We start from the raw sequence: 19,764 nt of genomic DNA on the forward strand, positions 1-19,764 counted from the left end.
CATTTCCCGGATCAGATACCGAGCTTTTGAAACCTACCTAAATGTTCGCACCGTAAATGCTCGACCAGTGTGCCTTTGATCACTTCTTATTGTAATGCAAAAGTAAATTTAGAATCTTATTTTAGACAAGGAAAGGCACGGACAGCGGGAGGGGGGGCAGGAAAGGCACGGACAGCGGGAGGGGGGGCAGGAAAGGCACGGACAGCGGGAAAGGGGCGGGAAACTAACGGACAGCGGGAGGGGGGACGGGAAAGGCACGGACAGCGTGAGGGGGGACGGGAAAGGCACGGACAGCGGGAGGGGGGACGGGAAAGGCACGGACAGCGGGAGGGGGGACGGGAAAGGCACGGACAGCGGGAGGGGGACGGGAAAGGCACGGACAGCGGGAGGGGGGACGGGAAAGGCACGGACAGCGGGAGGGGGGACGGGAACGGCATACGGCAAGAAAGGCAAAGCAGAAGGCAAGAAAAAGCACTCACCTGGACTTCTTCCGGCGGCGGTCGGCCTGCAATGACCAAAACAAACCTTCCCCCCCAAAAAAAAATAGACACCGCCCACCACCGCAATGACGTTACCAAATGGGCTGAATGCCTAAAAATCGCCGGAACGCTCCCGAATCTGCTCCGGCATTGACGGACAGATCTGTCTTCCAATGGCTAGCCTCCATTTATGGAGCTAGCCAATGGAAGACAGAGGCGGGACTACGCCAACATACTCTTCTCAAAAGATTTCGCCTTGCGCGAAACGCTGCTGCGCAGCTTTCGGCAAGTCGAAACCTAAAAAGGACAAAAAGCCAATGCATGCAATGTTTAGAAGTGAAACCCCGTTGTGTGTGACCGTCCTATGTCGTAATAGTGGGATGCCTCGTGAAATCCTCCGGGCATAGTTATGCATTTGGCGCAATGGTTAAAAAGGCACAATTACAAGTATCATATTGTTTCCCGTGGTCCAACATTCCATAACTAGTGCTGCATGTCTTACATACCAGAGCGCATTTGCAACCGGGTTTATTTATTTATTTATTCAAAGTTTTATATAGCGCGAACAAGATCCTTACAGATATCAGAGCGCTTCACAAAGACAGGGTAGGGGCAGTAGGAATGAAACAGAGGTAATGGGAGCAGTATAAAAGTCACTAACATGGTAGGATAATAATAACATACATAAAACATATCAATATACAATCAGGTAAACAAGTAATATAAGACGGCACAAGTCATTGAACCCACTACAGAGGTGTTCAGGTACACCTTGGGTGTGTGGATGGCTTATACCAATGTTTTAGTATAGAGAGAACACTGAGTGGGGGCATCGGGAGAGTGAATCAGTAGACCAACGTGTATCATATATTGGTCGGTAGTAAGGGAGTAGCGTAGTAGTGTCCCCATCAAGTAGAAGTATAGTGCCAAAGGACAAGGTGAACAGTGCTACAAAGCAATGCAGAGTCTCTGATTCAGCACCTATAGGTTCAGGAGATCTTGGCCAGAAGGATGGTTTTCACCTCTTTCTTGAAGAGTGCAGTGGAGGAGATAAGCCTGGTTTCAGGAGGGAGCGCATTCCAGATCCTGGGTGCCATTCCTGAGAAGGAGCGCTTGTATGTTTTCTCTTTCCGGAATCTACGCGGTTTCAGGAGTAGATTTTTTGTACTTCTATTGGATCTCGAACCTCCTGATATAGACAGTTTTCAGAGCATTTAGTTTGAGGTGATTATCGGCCAGCCAAGATTGAGTGTTAATAAGCGTGGAATTCAGATGTTTGATATCTTCCGGGGATTGTAGCTTTAGGTAAAGTTGTGTGTCGTCGGCGTACATATGGAATTGGACATTGGAGGCTTGGAGCAAGGTGGCGAGCGGTTCCATGACGAGGTTGAACAGTGTGGGGGAGAGGGAGGATCCTTGTGGAACACCTAGATCTGCAGGCACAGGTGTAGATAGCACATTGTCGATCTTGAACTTCTGAGACCGGTTGTGAAGGAAGGACGAGAACCATTTGAGAACAGTTCCCGAAAGACCCATTCTAGTGCTTAGCAGCTCCAGCAAGTTCTCATGTTTGACCGTGTCAAAAGCTGACGAGAGGTCAAGAAGGATGAGGAGGCAGGACTCATTGCGATCAAGAATTTGGAGGGCGTCATCAATTATGTGAGTCATAGCTGTTTCCGTGCTATGTTTCGCTCGGAAGCCTGATTGATGAGGGTTGAGGAGGTCAAATTGGTCAATGTGTTTTGTTAGTTGGAGTTGGACACATTTCTCCAGCAGTTTGGCCAGGGTGGGGATATTGGTGATGGGCCGGTAATTGTTTAGGTCAGACGGATCAGCTGTAGGTTTCCTGAGTATAGGCGTGACTTGCCCCACCTTGAGGGAGTCTGGAATGAGGCCTTGTTGCAGGGAGCTGTTGATGATTTTGGTCCAGAGAGGGAGGAGCAAGGGGATGAAGTCTTTTACAGCATTAGCAGGTAGAGGGTCTGTGAGGTGATTAGAGGGCTTCAAGGTGCAGAGCAGTTTGTGTACTGCTTCTTCCGAGTAGGTATCGAAGTACAGCCAAGATGCCTTGTTTTTAGGTTGAGTGTTAGCCATTCTGGTGTGGTTGGGGAATCGGCTTACATCCATGATGAGGTCATTTCTTATGTTGTCAGTCTTTAGCTTAAAGAAAGCAGAGAAGGCTTCACAGTGTGGGGTGTCGCTTGTTGTGCTGTTTGATTGTAAGGGTTGTGTCTTTGTTTGGGTCTTGATTAGTTCGAACAGCTTTCTTGGCCTGTTTTTTGCTTGGTCCAACTGGCGGCTAAAGAAGTCTGACTGTGTGCTTTATTTTCCTGAAGTAGGCATTTCTCTTGTTCTTAAGCCTTTTGAGGTGCAGTGCTGAAGGGTCCGATCTCCAGGTGCGCTCTGCCATTCGCATAGTACGCCTGTCGTCATTGAGTCTATCATCATACCAGGGGTTAGAAATTTTGGTGGAGACTCTCTTCAGTTTCAGTGGGGCGACTTCATTGACTATTGTATTCATAGAGTCAAGGTAGTGGTCGGTCAGTGATTGAACATCCGAGGCACCTGAAGGGGGAAGGAGGAGATTGCCGATGTGGGGAGGCAGGGTAGAGGCGTTAAGATTCTTCATGGCCCTTTTCCATGTTTTGGATTTGATTGGTTGAGCCGGGTTAGGCTTAAATTTTTCATTGATAAAGAAGGTGATAATGTGGTGATCTGACCAGTCGCAGGGTAGAATCGCCTCCAGTTGCGTAGAGTTCTCTTTGGCAATGATGAGATCGAGTATCGAGCCTTTGTCGTGTGTTGGTCAATCGCATATTTGGGTGAGGTCAAGCGCATTAAGGAAAGTTTTGAGACTATTCACCACTGTGTCTTTCTGATCGTTCCAGTGGAGATTGAAGTCACCCAGGTAGACTTGGGTGGTCTGCCGACCGGCATTGGAAGTGATCATGTCCATGAGTTGTTGGGTGAATATGAGATTGTCACCAGGCCGGTGATAGATGAGATGTAGAGCACAAACTTGTTTGCCCTCGCTGGTGATGTCGAGGCAGAGGAGTTCACAGGAGGAAAGGGAGGGGGAGGTGACTTTAGTGACGGAGAGGTTGCTCCTAAAAATGCATGCAATTCCCCCGCTCGTCTTGCCAGGAGATCTGTCCAGCCTAATGATGTGATAATTGGGGGGGACTAGTATGTCCATAATCGGGGTAGAGGCTTCAGTAAGCCACGTTTCCGTTAGAATGGCTAGGTCCAGATCCATAGCTGAGATGAGATCAGCGATGTCGGAGGAGTGTCTCTGGGCCGATCTGCAGTTGAGTAGGATGCATTTGAGTTTGGGAGAGAGAAGGGTGGTCGAGCTTTCTAGTGTGAGGGGAACTTTTCTGAGGTTGTTAGGGACGGAACCTCTGTTGTTGAGTGTTGGGAGCCTCAGAGGGTTTGTAAGAATTGTGGGTATGGGGATGTGTGTGTTGGCTATGTGTTTTACCGGACCTGGGCCATAAGAGCGTAGGAGAGAGCATAGGTCGCGGTCCGACAACGGGTTGAGGACACGACGGGGGCGGTGGGAGTTATTGCGAACTGGGATAATCGGCCAGCGCGGGTGTCGTTGGGGGCGAGGGCATGTAGGGAGGGTGCATCGTTTGTGGGGTAGAAGGATGGTGGGAGGTAGACTGGGCTGTGAGGAGAGAAGGTCTTTGATTGCGTGGACATCTTTTTTGATTTGTAGAATATCCTCTTTCATTTGTTGGAGGGTGGATTAAGTCAGGTCAGGAGGTGCATTGGGGATGGGGTTGGTGGTGAGAGCCATTGGTGAATGGTTGAGTAGTGAGCTGGAAAGCGGGCAGGGTATCGCGGGGGGGGATATACTAGCGTTGTTGGAAGGTTCTGCTGTGCTAATGAGTGGGATGGCATTCAAAGTGTGGGCGTGTTTGTGGGCGAGGGGTGTGGGTGAAGTAGGTGAAGTAGGCGGTGGGTGGGAGGCATAGGTAGTGACGTCAGTGGGAGACGGTGCCGGAGAGTAGAAGAGTGAGTGAAGGCTGAAGACAGTGGGGGAGACAGGAGGGTAGTGAGGGCTGAGAATAGGAGGTGGGGGAGAGGGGGATGCTAGGGTAAGGGAGGCGGTATGTTCTGTATCTTTAGTTGGGAGGGTGAGAGTGTCGTGGGTGGGAGTGGGGAGGGAGCTGGGGAGGGAGAGGTGTCCGCCGTGGGGGGGATGGGATGGGTGGGTGGATAAACTCCGAATGGTGGTGTGTTCAGATGGTGGCGTGTTGTGGGAGAGAGTTGTTGTGTCAGGTGTGAGAGACTCGTGGGTGGGAGTGGGGAGGGAGCTGGGGAGGGAGAGGGGTCTGCCGTGGGGGGGATGGGAGGGGGGGTGGATAAGCTCCGAGCGGTGGTGTGTTCAGATGGTGGCGTGTTGCGGGTGGGAGTTGTTATGTCAGGGGGGGAGAGGGATGGAGGGGGTATGAGTGGGGATAAGAGGGGTCATGTAAGAGGGGCGGCTAGTATATGAGGTGGAGAGATTTGTGACTGTCCTTGGGGAGTGTGGGGAGTTGACAGCAGGTGGGCCATTTACCGGGGGGCTGGGGGTAGAGGTGTTGTATGTGGGGGCTGCGACGTCAGGGGTGATAGTGCTGGTGGAGTTCTGGGTGGGGGTCCGCAGCTTGGAAAGGTGCTCTTTGAACTTGGGGAACAGGTTGTCTAGTAGTTCCAGGTTCTTGTCAGTGGCTTGAATTAGGACAGTCCCGTTATTGTAGATAGTAATGGTAGTCCTGCCAGGGAAGAGGTGGGAAGGTGTGATAGAGAGAGTTAGGCCATGAGTTGTTTTCCTGGTGGTGGAGACGGTGAGTAGGGATAGGAACGCTTTTCTCCATTGGGCTCTGCGTGAGGTGTGGAAGATGAAATCAGTATTCAGGGCTCCATTGCCCGGTGAGAAGTAGGTGTCGGCAAAGGGTGTTTCAGGGTGCGACCTCAGGAAGTTATGTTTAAAACGTTTAGTGGCTTTTTTGGTGAGTGTGGAAGGGTAGTTAATTCTAAAAGTGTGCTTGCCGTTAAGCTCCATTTTAGAAAGGCTGTGATGTTGGGTGTAGGAGATAGGACGACAATAAAAACTGTCAGCCACTAGTTACAAGGCAAGGAATGACACTAGTGAGTGACTAAAAGTATAAGAGGAAGAAGTCAGTGCAATCCAAGAACAAACAGTGCGTAGGTGCAGCTTACCTAATGTATCCTATATGCGTGGTAGTAGTCAGCTTACACCATGTACAAAATATGAGCGATAGAACCGGTTAGGTGGAATCAAATTTACCCATCAGAATGTACGAGGTAACAGCAGTGTAGTCTAGGTGTAGAAAGTGGCTGGGTGCAGCTTACATGACTGAACGAAGTGAATGAGGTAGTAATAATCAGTGCAACATCGTGAAGTGGCTTACATCGGAAGGACCAACAAATAAATGAGGTAGCGATCAATGAATGATAGGGATAAAGGTGAGGTAGGTGTAGCTTACCGCATATACAGTAAAAAAGCTAAATTGCTAATGAGTTACTGAATCCAATATATGTACAAACAAATTAATGCAGTAACAAATAAGACACTCGAATATGAGGTGGCAATCAGTGCACTGTCGGTGAGTAAAAGTGAAGATGGGTGTATATTACATAGGATGTAGGATACCAATAGTAAGATAATACTGCAGTAAAAGGCAGATACTTAAGCACATCAAGAGCACCAGGTTATATAAAGTGTAAAATACAATAGTAATAAAATACCGCGATAAAAGACAGACACATAAGAACACAAAGATTTAAATACAGAGCTATGTGGAGTCTTTGGTACCGATAGTAAGTAATAGTCAGAAGGACTAGTCCACGATGGCTATTAGGCATCTTCTCTACGTGCGTGCAGTGCTTCGTGTGGAGCCGTCGACCCACCGCCCCACTCTCTGAAACGGATCCCGGAAACGCGAGGAGTGTCTGGCATACTCACTGAAGACAAACTTACGGCTTATTGCGTGTCATTGACCACACTTGGATCGAGGACATAAGGTGCCGCATTCGGCCATACGCCGATCTCAGCTCAGATATGCTGTTGATATCAGGATCTAGGACTCACACCACAGAAACAATAAAGAATAACAGTAAGACTGGCTTCACAGAATATATATGACCTACCGGGTCGGAATTATCACCGGTTCCAAGGTCTAAGCATCTACTTGGCTCGCAACAGCCCTGAAGAAGTCTAGGGTTTTAACAACCCGTTAACTAAACACGTGTTGGCTGGCTTGCTCAGAAATACAACATCAAAAGCGGACATTACAAATAAGGATACCGTCGTCTTCAAACAAGGGTACTGCTTGTACCTGGAAAGGTAGACTTAATGAAGGTGAGAGGTCCTACTGGAGTTGGACCCTAATTCGGGTTCTGGGGTGTTGAATTCTCCTCATTGTGCTGCGAGGGAGGCGAGATAACGGCAGTGAATTCTCATACTGAGCGCACACTCTTCAAGCGCACAACAGTTAATAGCAGCTTGTGGGCTCTGTCAATCATGCTCGCATCTGTTCGTGGCCACTTGTGTGACAAATTTTCATGCTCCGTGCGCACCCCTCACAACAGTTAATTCCTGCATGTATGTGGCGTCACACACGCTCCCATCAGTTCATAGCCAATTAAGTTTGGCGGTACAAAAGGAGCGGATTCCTTATGTACAGAGCGCACCCTCGTCAGAAAGCCATACACAAAGATAGTCATCCCTCTAATTGTTTACGCCCTCAATGGAGATTGAAATCACCACATCGCTCTGGCACAGTTTCTTTCCCAAGTCAATAACTCAAGTAGTGAACAGGGGCCATGTCGGGAAGACTGATAAGTCACCACAGCAACTGCCATAAGTAGCCAATTACTCGCTGCTCAGGCTCACAGCCATTGAGCATCCGCAAAAGCACCCACTGTGTACCAGAGTCAGATTGACACAATGATCCTAGGCTCATTCTTGTGACCATGGTGCCTCCCTGAAAACCCTTCAATTCCAGAGATTGGCCACACTCCGCCTTCCTGCTGCATCGAGTGTGTGTTGATGTGTACCTGGACATATCCTATCCTTGTTGCCAGTGTCAAATGCAAGATAAAAGGATTACGCAATAAGCAGACCAATGAGTGAAAAGAAGCATCAGGTTTATTCCATACACCTCAGTCACAGAATACCAACTCCCAGTTTAGGAGTACCCAGGGTCCTCACTCTATATTCTAGAACTCTGTGACCTCAAAGTTACACTGTTCTAGTCTTTTCTACATTGTTCTGATATCTTCGCAAGTGACTACAGTGATAGACCGATACAACAGCATTCTTTCAACAACACCAGTGCAGAGACCATGTCTAAGGTGATCTGTTCTTGACCAGTCCTACTGGAGGTGCACTGACGAAGGACATTTTTTTGATTACAGGTGCTCATTTCTGGGAGGCTTACTGTGTCTTTTACTAGACTTTTCAGACGTTAGAGCTGACTGAGGGTAGTTAATCTGTGCTTCTCTGGTGTACTCCGGGTACCATATGGGTGCTATACTGGTGCTGTGTCTTTGTCTGTGTCTTGAAATGGTGACAGCCCTTGAGATGCAGGCTCAATAGCATCGATAGATAGAGAAAGGGCCCTGATAATCTTCTAAGATCTAGAGTTCGATAATGGGGGTCCCACACATGAGTGAATGGCAAAACCATGATTGCCCTCGGGAATCTCAACTCTGTACATTTTTAAACCAAGTAGTGTCCTAACATCAGAAAGGATTTTTTTGATAACCAAACCAGGAGCAAAGTTGACACCAAGTATGGTGTGGGGTCTTTTGAGTGCAAAATAAAAGGATTCATGTTACTTCTCACTGATGGAACACACAAGATCCAGATGATTTTCCCATCCCTTTCAGCTTAACCCTGAGGCAAACTCTTACCCTCAGCATTATTCATGATAATTTCACACATATTTTAAATGTCTTAATTGATTAAGAAACAAGAAGGAAGATGACAAAAACACATTCCTCAAACCGGACTATTTCTCTCCACGAGAATAATCACAATTCAAAAAACAAAGATTGTGACAGTGGGCAGACTACAAACGCCTCATAGAAACAGACAGAAACAAGCATTTGCAATGCAATAGATCTCGCATTTACGAGTGTTTGAACTATTGGCATTGTAAATGACAATGCCTTTTATTTATGTGTTTTCAAAACAGATAAATAAAAGGCATTGTCATTTTCAATGCCATTAGCTTAAATTTTCGCAAATGCGAGTCCTATTGCATTGCAAATGCCAGCACCCGTGCTACAAAAACATTAGGAGGGAGCGTGTCCTGTATGCAACACCAGGCAGGACAAAGCTTTTTGAGAAAATAGTGCTTGGAGCTGTAATTAAAGACTACCGAGTAACAACACACGTAACATGGGCTGTCGCCATGAGAGGTTACAAAATGAGACAATGTGGTACAAAGGAGGGACTACTAAGCCTATTGACCAATGAACAGCCACAGTTTACAGTGGACAATGGCACAAGCCACTGAGAAATATGGGAGGCGAGTGGGCGGAGCTTCAAGTCTACACATGCAGCATGCCACGCAGAGCAGGTAATGCGCTGCCCAGCCTAGACCTAAAAAAAACAAATGTCACGTTGTCAGCACGTGCACGGTGATGCACAAGCTTACAAAAGAATGCGTCAAAATCTTTTTTGTTAAAAATAAATCTTTAGCGATGCAGCAAAGAATTGGAGATATGCTGTGCCGTATAGTTAATAAAAACATTTGCAAAGCCAATTGGTCTCGAAGGCAAGACCTACTGGCCTTGCCAACACTTATTTTCTCCAAAGGTCTCTCCCAAGTGTGTATGTAAGATTGCCACCTGACAGTCCTTTTTACTGAAATTACCAGTATTTCATGCTCAGGATGGTAAAAACAAAAAATCACCAAAACGTTCCCCTTATCAGTACATATTTAAAGGAGCAAATCCAGTTAGAAATCACTTTAGAGGTTTCCAGAGCTGTCTTAACCGCAGCAGCAATTCCGCCACGGTGCTGGCATTCTACAGGGTGGGTGGGCCACGACGGCCAACGGTCGTTTGCAGCACCAGGGAGGGAGTTCCCAATAATTAAACATATAGAAAAGACATATTAAGAATACAGAGGGTTGTACATACATTTCTATTTAGGTATAATGTCCCTAAAACAGAGACAGACGGTCGCTATTATCCTCCAGAAAAGGTGGCAACCCTACGTAGAGAAGATTAAACTAAGTCAGTCTTGTGGAGTATGCTCCAGGAGTTAAAAAGTTAATGACCTGGACAACAAAAACTGCCGAATAAGATAATTTTCCAATATAGCGCAGTTTCCAGCAAAATTAGCAAGCAGCATCTGCGAAGCACAATTCAATGTACAATCGCTCACTCTGTTCTGATTACTTGAACTAACCCTATAAGTTATCCCTATGTTACACGTGCTAGAGCGGGCAAGTGGCCTTACAATGAAAACCATACAGGAGAAAAGGCTGATTGATTTGTTATAGCTATTAAATGTATCAACACTTCACTTTGACTGCTGAGGGTTTCGGGTGTTGAACAACACAAGTCTTCTGAGCAATGTGTTTTTCTTGGCAGACATGTTTTTAGGGGCATTCTACAGGTCTAAAGTGCATCTTAGTGAGGGTAAGCAAACCCAGTGACAGCAAGTCAGACAAGAAAATGAGTTGTTGGTACAAGCTCTGGTCTGGAAAACACAAACCAAATTAGGCTACAAACGCTGAATGGGCACTGCAGGAAAAAATGTTTGCCATGATACAGGGAGTTAGAAAGCAAACCTTGTTGCTATTCTGAATTAATTATAGGTAGCAACAAACCAGAGACGGATAGTCTCTACATTCAGTACATGACGTCGAAGTGGCACTATTCTTTTTACAATACATCATGAAAGGCATGCAGGTTTCTGGGACATGATGAATAAAGTATAGCTGTAGGATGGACATCATGTTTTTAATAATCAGGTGTACGTTGCAAGAACACAGTGTTTTCTTCACGAGGTGTAATAAATTAGGCTGAACAGAAAAGGGAGTGTGTTTCACAGATCATTGTCTAAGAAAAAGATGAAAACTTGACTACATGTTTTAAGGAGCTACAAACTGCTTATGGGGCCTTCAGGGACCGATTATGGCGTCATATTGTTGTCCTTGAAAGCCCAACATCTTCAGTGTAACCAGAAGATGCAGAAACAGCTGTCTCAACGCCTTTGTTTCAACAAGAAGCTTCAATGTAACCCCTTTTCACCCAACATGGCTCTTAAATAACATTTGTGAAGGCTTAAAGCAACAAAGAACAATGGAGTTCTGGTGCACACATGCAGCACGTGCCCTTTACTGGCTATGCAGACAACGTCAGCTACTGCTCCAAAATAGTGCAGACTATGGTGCCGGGGAAGGAAAGAGACAGCCCGCCAGACCCGACAGTGCCCAATTATGAATAACAGAGATTTACAGGAAAGAGAGGGTCTAAGACATTATGGTCTAGACTTACTACAAGCACACTATCAACGGAATCAGACTTATGGGTGTAGTGAAAGTGGTAACAGGTCTGTGGTTACGGTATAATTACATTTTGATTGTGCTTAGGGAGCTGGTTTGGGATGGGGCAGTGTCCTTTCGATGAAATGCATCAGATGTAAAAAAAAAATTACAGGGGAAAAAAGGTGTCTGCTCACGGGTAAGTAACAGCAAAATCGGGTTAATTACTGAACTGAAACACAATATTGTCATGCATAACAACTTCTCCCCAGAGCTACTTGCCTGTCTTCTTGCCTCTTTCCTCTTTGTTCGTATCCTGAGGGTGGGGGTGATAAAGATTGCTTTCGTTTCTTCTTCTCCTTGCTGAGGGTTTGCCTCTCAAGTTCTCGCTCACGCTCTCTTTCACGTTCTCTCTCTTTTTCTCGCTCTCTCTCCCGCTCTCTTTCTCGCTCCCTGCTCTGGTTGGAAGCCTTCGTGGACTTCAGAGAGGAAGTTTGTTCTCGCGGAGCAGAAGCATCTCTTCCTCGATCCACTGCAACTAAGATTACACAAGATCAATAATGCACAGCAAACTGCCTCTTGGCATTTATTAACAATCATTAACCAACTCTGCATAATTATTGCACTAGTTTTGAATCAACAAGAAACTGAGTCAGTCTCATGAACACTAACACCCATGACCAGCAGGTTACAAACTCATCCAAAACAATTTGCCACCAAGAAAGATTCTATCTATGCGAGTTAATTCCCAGTTAAAAGGATAACTTCAGATGCTATCTATACATGTGATTCCTGGAGTAATACTGAAGCTAATACAAGTGGATACACAATAATTACATGCATTTTTGCAGTACTAGTCATTTCTATCAGTATTAATGCATTTTTAAGCCCCCTTCCTCACATTCTAAACAGAATTTAATCAACAAATGCTGTTAACACGTTGATTAGTACTGCCCAGCTGTAGCTCCTACAACTCATTAGAGGTTGTAAAACAATCACAAGAAACCGAACAGTGTCATCGCTAGCTGCACTATGCACTATATATGTGATCATACTGTTAAACGTTAAAAACAGTTTTTTGTTAAATTAGCCTCTGCTCTCAGCCATTTTGCCTATCAGCTCCATTTTGTGGGTCTGCGGGGACTTTCATGAAGTCAGAAGTTACGTGTTCACTGAAAGCTGGTTGTACTGATAATGCTTGCGTGCCACAGTAAGGAGTCCTGCCCTGCCGAAGGGTCAAAGTGCACATATGTCTAATCTGTTAGCCCACCAACGCCTGTAAACCTCCCTTGCCTATCTACAACTTTTTAAAAAGAAAAGTAGGCCGAGTATGTTTGATGCTTTAGGATTATGGAAAAAATATATTAAACAGAAACAGATTAAAGAAGAAAATGATAGGAAGAAGGCTGAAGAGCAGACTATTGTACAGAAGATTAAAGACCTACAATTAAAAATGCAAGAAGAAAGTTTGGAGAGTGATGAGAGACAATTTAAACTTCAATTGCAGAAAGCATATGTGAATAAGGAAGAAACAGTATTTGTGGGTTTAGAGGAGGAGGATTCAGAATTAGAAGAAATGCTTTGCAGATCAGCCCCGCCTCCTTATGTGTCGAATCCTGTCAGAAATAATGGAGCACCGACGGCACCTCCCCAGTTACCTCCAGTAGCTCAAATGTATCCTCCATTGCCTGCTGCAACTCCTGTCCTTGATAGAAAGATTGTAGTTCGTACACATACAATTCCTAAACTATGTCAGATCTAGCCTTACGGAAGATGACAAAGTGGTATTATTGGTTAGGGCCTGTGAATGGGTTCGGGATGATTATATACAATTGGACGAGGTTTTCACGACTTTGACACAATACCCACAAATGACCCAGCAGTATGTTGTAGGGGAAATGGTTAATGCAGTAATAGAGGACTGAAGGACTAATATGAATGAGGAAGCTCCTTGCGAATTAAATCGGATATGTAAAAGGTCAAATGAAGGAGCGCTGACCGCTGTTCCCTCAAAAGTAGCGGTGGAGGATATATTTACTCAGAAAAGAGAAGTTAAGAGGCACATGTCGGCCTCGACTAAAGTTTCCCTATGCGAGAAGCAACCCCTGTGTTTCAAGCAGTCGTAGGTGACAGTCAGGGTGTTAACGCGGCTGGGTTCCGGTTCCAATGGATTTATTCCCCTTGGAAGGGATCGGAAGTATTGGTTCTTAAAAATTCTAAGCCTGACCCTAGAAAAAACCAGAGTGCATTTTATGATGAATTGAATGCTGTCATAACTTCTTGTGTTATGAATTTAGTTGATATTGATATGTTTTTTGGATTGCTATTGCCCCCTGACTTTTGGCGTATGGTCTGCAAACAGGACCATGAGGCCTTGGGTGGTACTTGGGCGCAATTACAAGCAGCATATATTGATAGGAAAGGAGGGCAGAAAGACCACAGCTTATATTAGAATTACCGGGTCACATCATTACTTATTTGAAAGAGATAGAGCCACCAAGGAAAATATCATGGGCGGAAATGGTAGCTTACAAACAAAGGAAAGATGAGTCGGTCCCTGACGTTTTCACAAGGTTTGAAACAACATTTTATGATTATAGTGGTCAAGACACAACTTCTGATACAGGTCAACATTTATTTGTAGACAAATTCGTAGCTAACTTGTTACCTGAAATTTCACAAAAATTACAAGTAGCTGAAAATACGTGACGTGGGCTTCCTTTACCCCGCAAAGATTTTGGACATGGCCCAGTATTATGAGAATCAAGTAAATGATGAAAAGAAAGAGGGCAAAAATAAGGAATTGAATACTAAAATGTTGTTGCAACAGGTTTATGGGCCACAGAGAGGTAGATATCGTGGAGTATTTAGAACAGACCTCCCAAGGAGGAATAATCAAGACTTTCGGATGTTTGGTCCGTTAGGACGGAATCAATGTTCATATTGTAAGCAGGACGGACATTGGCGATACGAATGCCCATTGTGAGAAGTTGGCCTGATATGCAGTGCTCACTATTCTAGTGATCACTATGTATCAGTCCAAACAACCCTTATTGATGATTGGTTGTAAGTCAACCTTATAGACCAGCTATCCTAGTAGCACGGATACGAGCAGTCTAAGGCTAAGACTCTAGAGGGCGTGTTAAGCCAGCTGTTTTACCATCACATTACCCCTTGAACACCAAGTGAAAGGACACCACACAAGTTGTTATGAAAATAAACGTATATTTATTTATAACAAGACTACCCTGAACTCTTTATGAGTCAGGGAGCTAAGCACATAACAAAACTCTTACGAAAATACTTTAAGTCGCACAATTTACACAAATGCCCTAGGGGCACGAAAAACCATATACACAGTAAGTGGAATGCGAACTTGCTAGCAGGTAAGTAATACTTTTCTAGACTTAGGAATCGCTAGGCCTACAATTCTAAACACTGGGATTAGATGCAGGAGGCCTGTGGACGTCTTGTGCAGAGTGGGAACTCTCATGCGTAAGGCGGGAAAAAGTCTATGGAGGCTAGCAGTTGCAAAGTTACTGTTCTCGGGCGAACCCGACTAGGTGGGTCGAAAACAAGAGTGGATCCGAACACTTAGGGTGTTGGACTATGCTGGAGCACCGGAGTACTCAGGTTACCTAGCCCAGGGGCTGCGGCTGCATAGGGTTGAAGTTGCGTCGGAAACCCTCGTTGAAGATCCAGGAGCCTGAAGAAAGAGTTGCTGGCAGGCGGCCAGTGAAGAAAGTTCGGAGTGATCCAAGCCTGGATCAGGGAAGAAGAGACCTGTAAGCAGAGGGGACCAAGTTCTGAATCACTAGCCAGTGATTTGAGTGGGCACCAGGATGGCACCGGACAAAGTCACCTCAGCCAGGTGAGTGGGCGCTGCTGGGCTCTGCAGTCTCTCGGACCAGGAGGCGTTGTCGGCGACCAGGATGGAGGTGCGAGCTGTCCCACGAAGGTTCTTGCTGTCGACGTCGCTGGACCCAGGATTGGGCAACAAGTCTTGGCAAATGCAAGGCCCACGCGGTGGACCTAAAATGGCGTCTTGAGTGGACCAGGAGGGTCCAGGGTGCTCCTCTTTTGGAGGGGAGCAAGGGCTAGTCTGGAGCAACCAGACCAGCAGTATTTGTCGCCGTGGAGCGTCGTGAAGGGGTCACTAGCCAAACGGGCAAGCGACCTGGACAACGCGGTTGGCAGCAAAGAGCAGAAGGGCCCCACGCAGATCTCGTGGATGCAGGGGGGCTGAACTTTGGTGCTGGAGCTGCTCAGGGTCGGGGCTTCTCTTACCCCAAAGCACTCAGTCGAGGGTCACTCGGGAGTCGTGCTGGACAAGCGTCGTGCAGTTCTGAAGATGGCCGGTCCCTCGAGGTCTCGTCACACCCACGGATCACAGCTGGGCTGATGATGTAGGTTGAGGTCAGAGGTGCCAGGGAAGCCGGTTCTCGTCGTGCTGGAGCAGTCTTGATCCGAAGGAGAGACTGGCAACAAACCGCGATACTTGGTTGGTGCCTGCTGCTGCAGGGTGACTACTCCTTAGTCACAAGGGAGAAATCTTGAGAAGAGTCTTGAGTTCCTTCTTGCAGAAAGTAGTTTCAGGATTCAAAGATGATCTGATTTGGAAAGGGGCCAGTTCCTACCTTTATCCTGCAAAAAGGGGCTGGCACGCGACTAAGTCCTGCCCTATGGGTGGGACTAGGAGGGGGGGTGGTTACACCCCTCTCCTTTGGCGGGCTTTCCCCAGGCCAGGGGCTGGAGTGCCCCTGGAACTGGTTTCAGCCGGCCTATGCACAGTGAGCACCGGGGTGACACTTGCAGTCACCTTCCTCTAAAGCCCTGCCTACCTAGAATACACAAAATCCTGTCTGGGACGGTGCTGGCACCGCCCCTGGCAGGAAACCCTTTGTCCTTGCCTCCTGGGCTGGGAGGACTCCCAGCAGCAGGAGGGCAGACTTGTGTCTCGGTGGCAGCATCCATTTTGTGGAGCTAAGGCTCTGTCTGACTTTAACCGGGGTTACAGGTTACATACATGTCGTGTCCCTCTAGAAGGGTGGAATGCTAACCCCGTCGCCAGAATTGGCGAGGGGTTAGTATTCCAATTCGTATGACACCTTACTCGACATGTTTTGATAAAGCGATACCAGAGTTGGCATATAACCGCGAGGATTATAATGCACTTAAGAGTATATGGTATGCAATATCATGGAAACGGCTAAGGGATGGATCCCGAAAGCCGCAGACAGGCTCAGCTCATGCCAGAGCACTATCTCACACGATTCCAAGCACTCTGCCTTCAGGATTGTCAAGGCCTGCCATAGGAGTGACTGATAGGAGATCTGTGGGTCCATTTTTAGGGTTAGATATAGGAATACTATATCTAAAGCAAAGGGTGTTTACACCACCTTGCCCCAGCTGTCGTGCAGCCAGTTGTGTCAGATTTGGATGGCCAGCCAGGGGTGGCATAATACCTGCTGCAGCCCCTGGTAGGCCCTGGGCACACCTATGCCCTGGGTACCTAAGGTACACTGTACAGGGACTGATAAGGTGACTCAGTATCCAATTAGATATGTAACTAAGGTACATGGAATCCATTTTACAGAGAGAGCAGTGGGCCTGGGGTCCTTTATAGCAGGGCCCCAGGTCAACTAAGTCAGAAAACCAGCAAAACACCAGGCAAAAAGTTGGGGGCAACCATAGTCAGGGATCTACCTTCCTACACCCATTGCTTCAAGAACAAGGTAGAGGTATGGGATGGGGATTGACAAGGGGCCCTCAACAGCATCCTGCTCCTAGTAATAGAAAGAATTATTTTGCCAATCCTCCAAATGCATTCTTTTCCATCCCTATTGCACCCTCTAGCAGGTATTTGTTTGGCTTCTCTTTTAAAGGGCAGTCATTCCAATTATTTTCGTGCTCCTCGGGGGTAAACAGAAAATCTGAGTATTTATAGTCAGGCCCTTAAAACGTCAACTTGATACCTTGCAGTTACCCCCGGGCACTTCATTGTTACAATATGTGGATGATCTGCTGATAGCAGCCGACACCACTGAACTTTGTATTGAGGCTATCTTATTCTTATTGACTCACCTTGCGAAATTGGGCCACAAAGTATCGAAAAATAAGTTGCAGTTTTGTCGACCAGACGTTACCTATTTAGGTCATCTTTTGTCAAAGGAGGGAAGGACGCTGACTAAAGACAGAATACAGGCTATCATCCACACACCTATTCCTTAAACGCAAAAGGATGTTAGGGCATTGATTGGCATGGCGTCCTATTGTCGTCATTAGATCCCTAATTTTTCACTCATTATTAAACCTCTCCTTGCCCTTACTATAAAAGATAACCCATTTCCTTTGCCCTGGTCCTTTGAGTGTCAGGATGCACATCAGCAACTCCGAGCAGCGTTATGTTCTGCACCTTTTGTACACAAACGAAAAGGTTGAGCATTGTCTGTCCTAACACAGCCACATGGAGTAAAACAATGCCCATGTGCATACTTTTCTGCAGTTCTGGACCCTGTGGCAAGGGCACTCCCTGGTTGCCAGAAAGCTGTGGCAGCAACTGTCATTTTGATCAGACAATCAGGAGGACTTGTACTGGACCACGAATTGACCGTTTTTGCCCCCCATTCAGTTGATGTATTATTGAATCAAACTAAGACACAACATTTGACGAGTGCCCGTCTTACCGGGTCCAACTCACTCTGTTAGCACCACATATTACTCTTAAACAATATTTGACCCTAAATCCAGCCACTTTGTTGCCATTGCCTTCTGAACAGCCTAGTGATATACATAATTGTATTTTCACCACTGAAGAACAAACTAAAGGTCGAGTGGACCTTACCGATACTCCTCTGTCTGATGCCCAGGGTGACTTGTATGTAAATGGGTCCTGTTTTAAGTTACTTGGTGGCACTACAACTGCAGCTTACGCTATCACTACGCTGCACACAATTGTGGAGATGGCTTGAATCCCCTATAAGTCTGCCCGAGCTGCCGAACTGATTGCACTCCTGAGAGCTTGTGAGCTTAGCCAAGGTCTGCCTGTAAATATCTATACAGACAGTCAAGCATGCCTTTGGAGTTGCACATAACTTCGGACGCTTGTGGCAGGAAAGGGAGTTCCTGACATCACACGGAACAAGGATCCAACATGGAGAATTAATTCAAAATATATTAACTGCATTAACACTATCAAAGCAGGTGGCTATTGTTAAGTGTAGTGCACACCAGTAAGTAGTAGATGATGTGGGAAGAGGCAATGCTTTTGCAGACAGTACTGCAAAAGAAACAGCACGTAGCCAGCAAGTGAAAATATATGTAATGTATTCCTCTGCAGAAAAAAATTACAATGTAAACAAAGAGATTAGAGAAATTCAACAGATGGCAACAAAGGAGGAAAAAGAACAATGGGAAAAGACAGGAATATTGGACAGTGAAAATTGTTGGAGAAGAGGGCCAGATGGGGACAGGTGGAAATTACCCAGCTCTTATGTACTACCGGTGGTTACTATGGCACATGGCCTAGCACATGTTAGGGCAAAAAGTATAGCCACACAGAGCAAGTATGGGAGCAACCAGATATAAGAAAAACAGCTGAACACCATGTCAAACACTGTATAATTTGTTTGCAACACAATCCGGGGAAGGGGTGGTTACCCTAAAAGGAGGGTTCTCTCCGCCTAGTGCGCCATTTGAAGTCCTGCAGATGGATTTCATTGAATTGGAAAGGTGCAATAACCTTAGGTATGCCCTGGTTATAGTATGTGCCTTTAGTAAGTGGGTGGAGGCATATCCTATGGAAGATAACACTGCACTCACCACAGGTAAGATCCTTTTGAAAGAATATGTCCCTAGGTTTGGAATTTGTAAAATTTTATGGAGTGATAATGGACCTCATTTTATTGCACATGTTATTAAATTGATTACTGAAAGTTTGGGCATAAATCAGAAATGTCATGCTGCTAATCATCCACAATCTGCCGGTTTGGTGGAAAGCTATAATGAGACTTCGAAACTTAAATTAGCTAAGGTGGAGGCCTCGACAGGGCTTAAATGGCATGATGCTTTGCCATTAGCCCTCATGTCCACACAAGCAGTGGCACATAGCAAGTCTAGCCTTACGCCCTACGAGGTTGTGTTTGGAAGGCCAATGAATGTATGGGGTCCCCCACATCATAAAGGAACCTACAAACAATCTCTCTCTGATTCACCAACAGGTGCGAGACACCCTACATGACAATTCTGAAGGTCCTGGGCACTCGTTACAACCCGGTGATTGGGTTGAAACGAAGAACTTTCAGCGGTCAAAGAACTTGGAATCTCGCTGGTAGGGGCCTGAAGAGGTCCTCTTGGCAACACGAACAGCAGTCCGGGTTGCGAACAGAAAGAGTTGGATCCATGGCTCACACTGCAAGAAAGTGCCAGCTGATCGGACTCAGATTACAGAATCTGAGAACGCAGAAATTGCACACAATATTCTCAGCAACGAAGAAAAGACGGAGCATTACTTTACCACACCTGAAGAATTGCTTTTTACTGATCCAACGATAGCAGGAAGAGATAGGTACAATCTAAGACCCTGTGTTACCCACTGAACGAAGACTTTGAGAAGAGTGTGTGGCAAGTCTGGTCCGGTTAGGGGGCCTACATACCAGGAAATGTGGGTAGATTAGCGTTTTTGCTATGAGAAAAATGTTTAAACTGAGAATTCAAACAGTCATTTGTAAACAATTTTCAGCACTGGAAAATCAGTCAGTGCTGAATGT

At 46.2% G+C, this 19,764-nt stretch overlaps 1 protein-coding gene across 3 annotated transcripts in view; it reads right to left on the bottom strand.

Moving 5' to 3' along the window:
* Positions 1 to 19,764, bottom strand: part of SETD2 (SET domain containing 2, histone lysine methyltransferase) — a 1,168,808-nt gene that overhangs the window by 411,695 nt on the left and 737,349 nt on the right. For 2 of the 3 annotated variants that reach the window (XM_078662451.1, XM_078662449.1), the window contains exon 14: positions 11,279 to 11,534. In XM_078662451.1, the coding sequence (XP_078518577.1) occupies positions 11,279 to 11,534 (256 nt within the window). The remainder of the gene's footprint in view (positions 1 to 11,278; positions 11,535 to 19,764) is intronic. The other variant, XM_078662450.1, reaches the window with a different exon arrangement.

The sequence above is a fragment of the Lissotriton helveticus genome, chromosome 10 (assembly GCF_964261635.1).
Source record: "Lissotriton helveticus chromosome 10, aLisHel1.1, whole genome shotgun sequence".
NCBI lineage: Eukaryota > Metazoa > Chordata > Amphibia > Caudata > Salamandridae > Lissotriton > Lissotriton helveticus.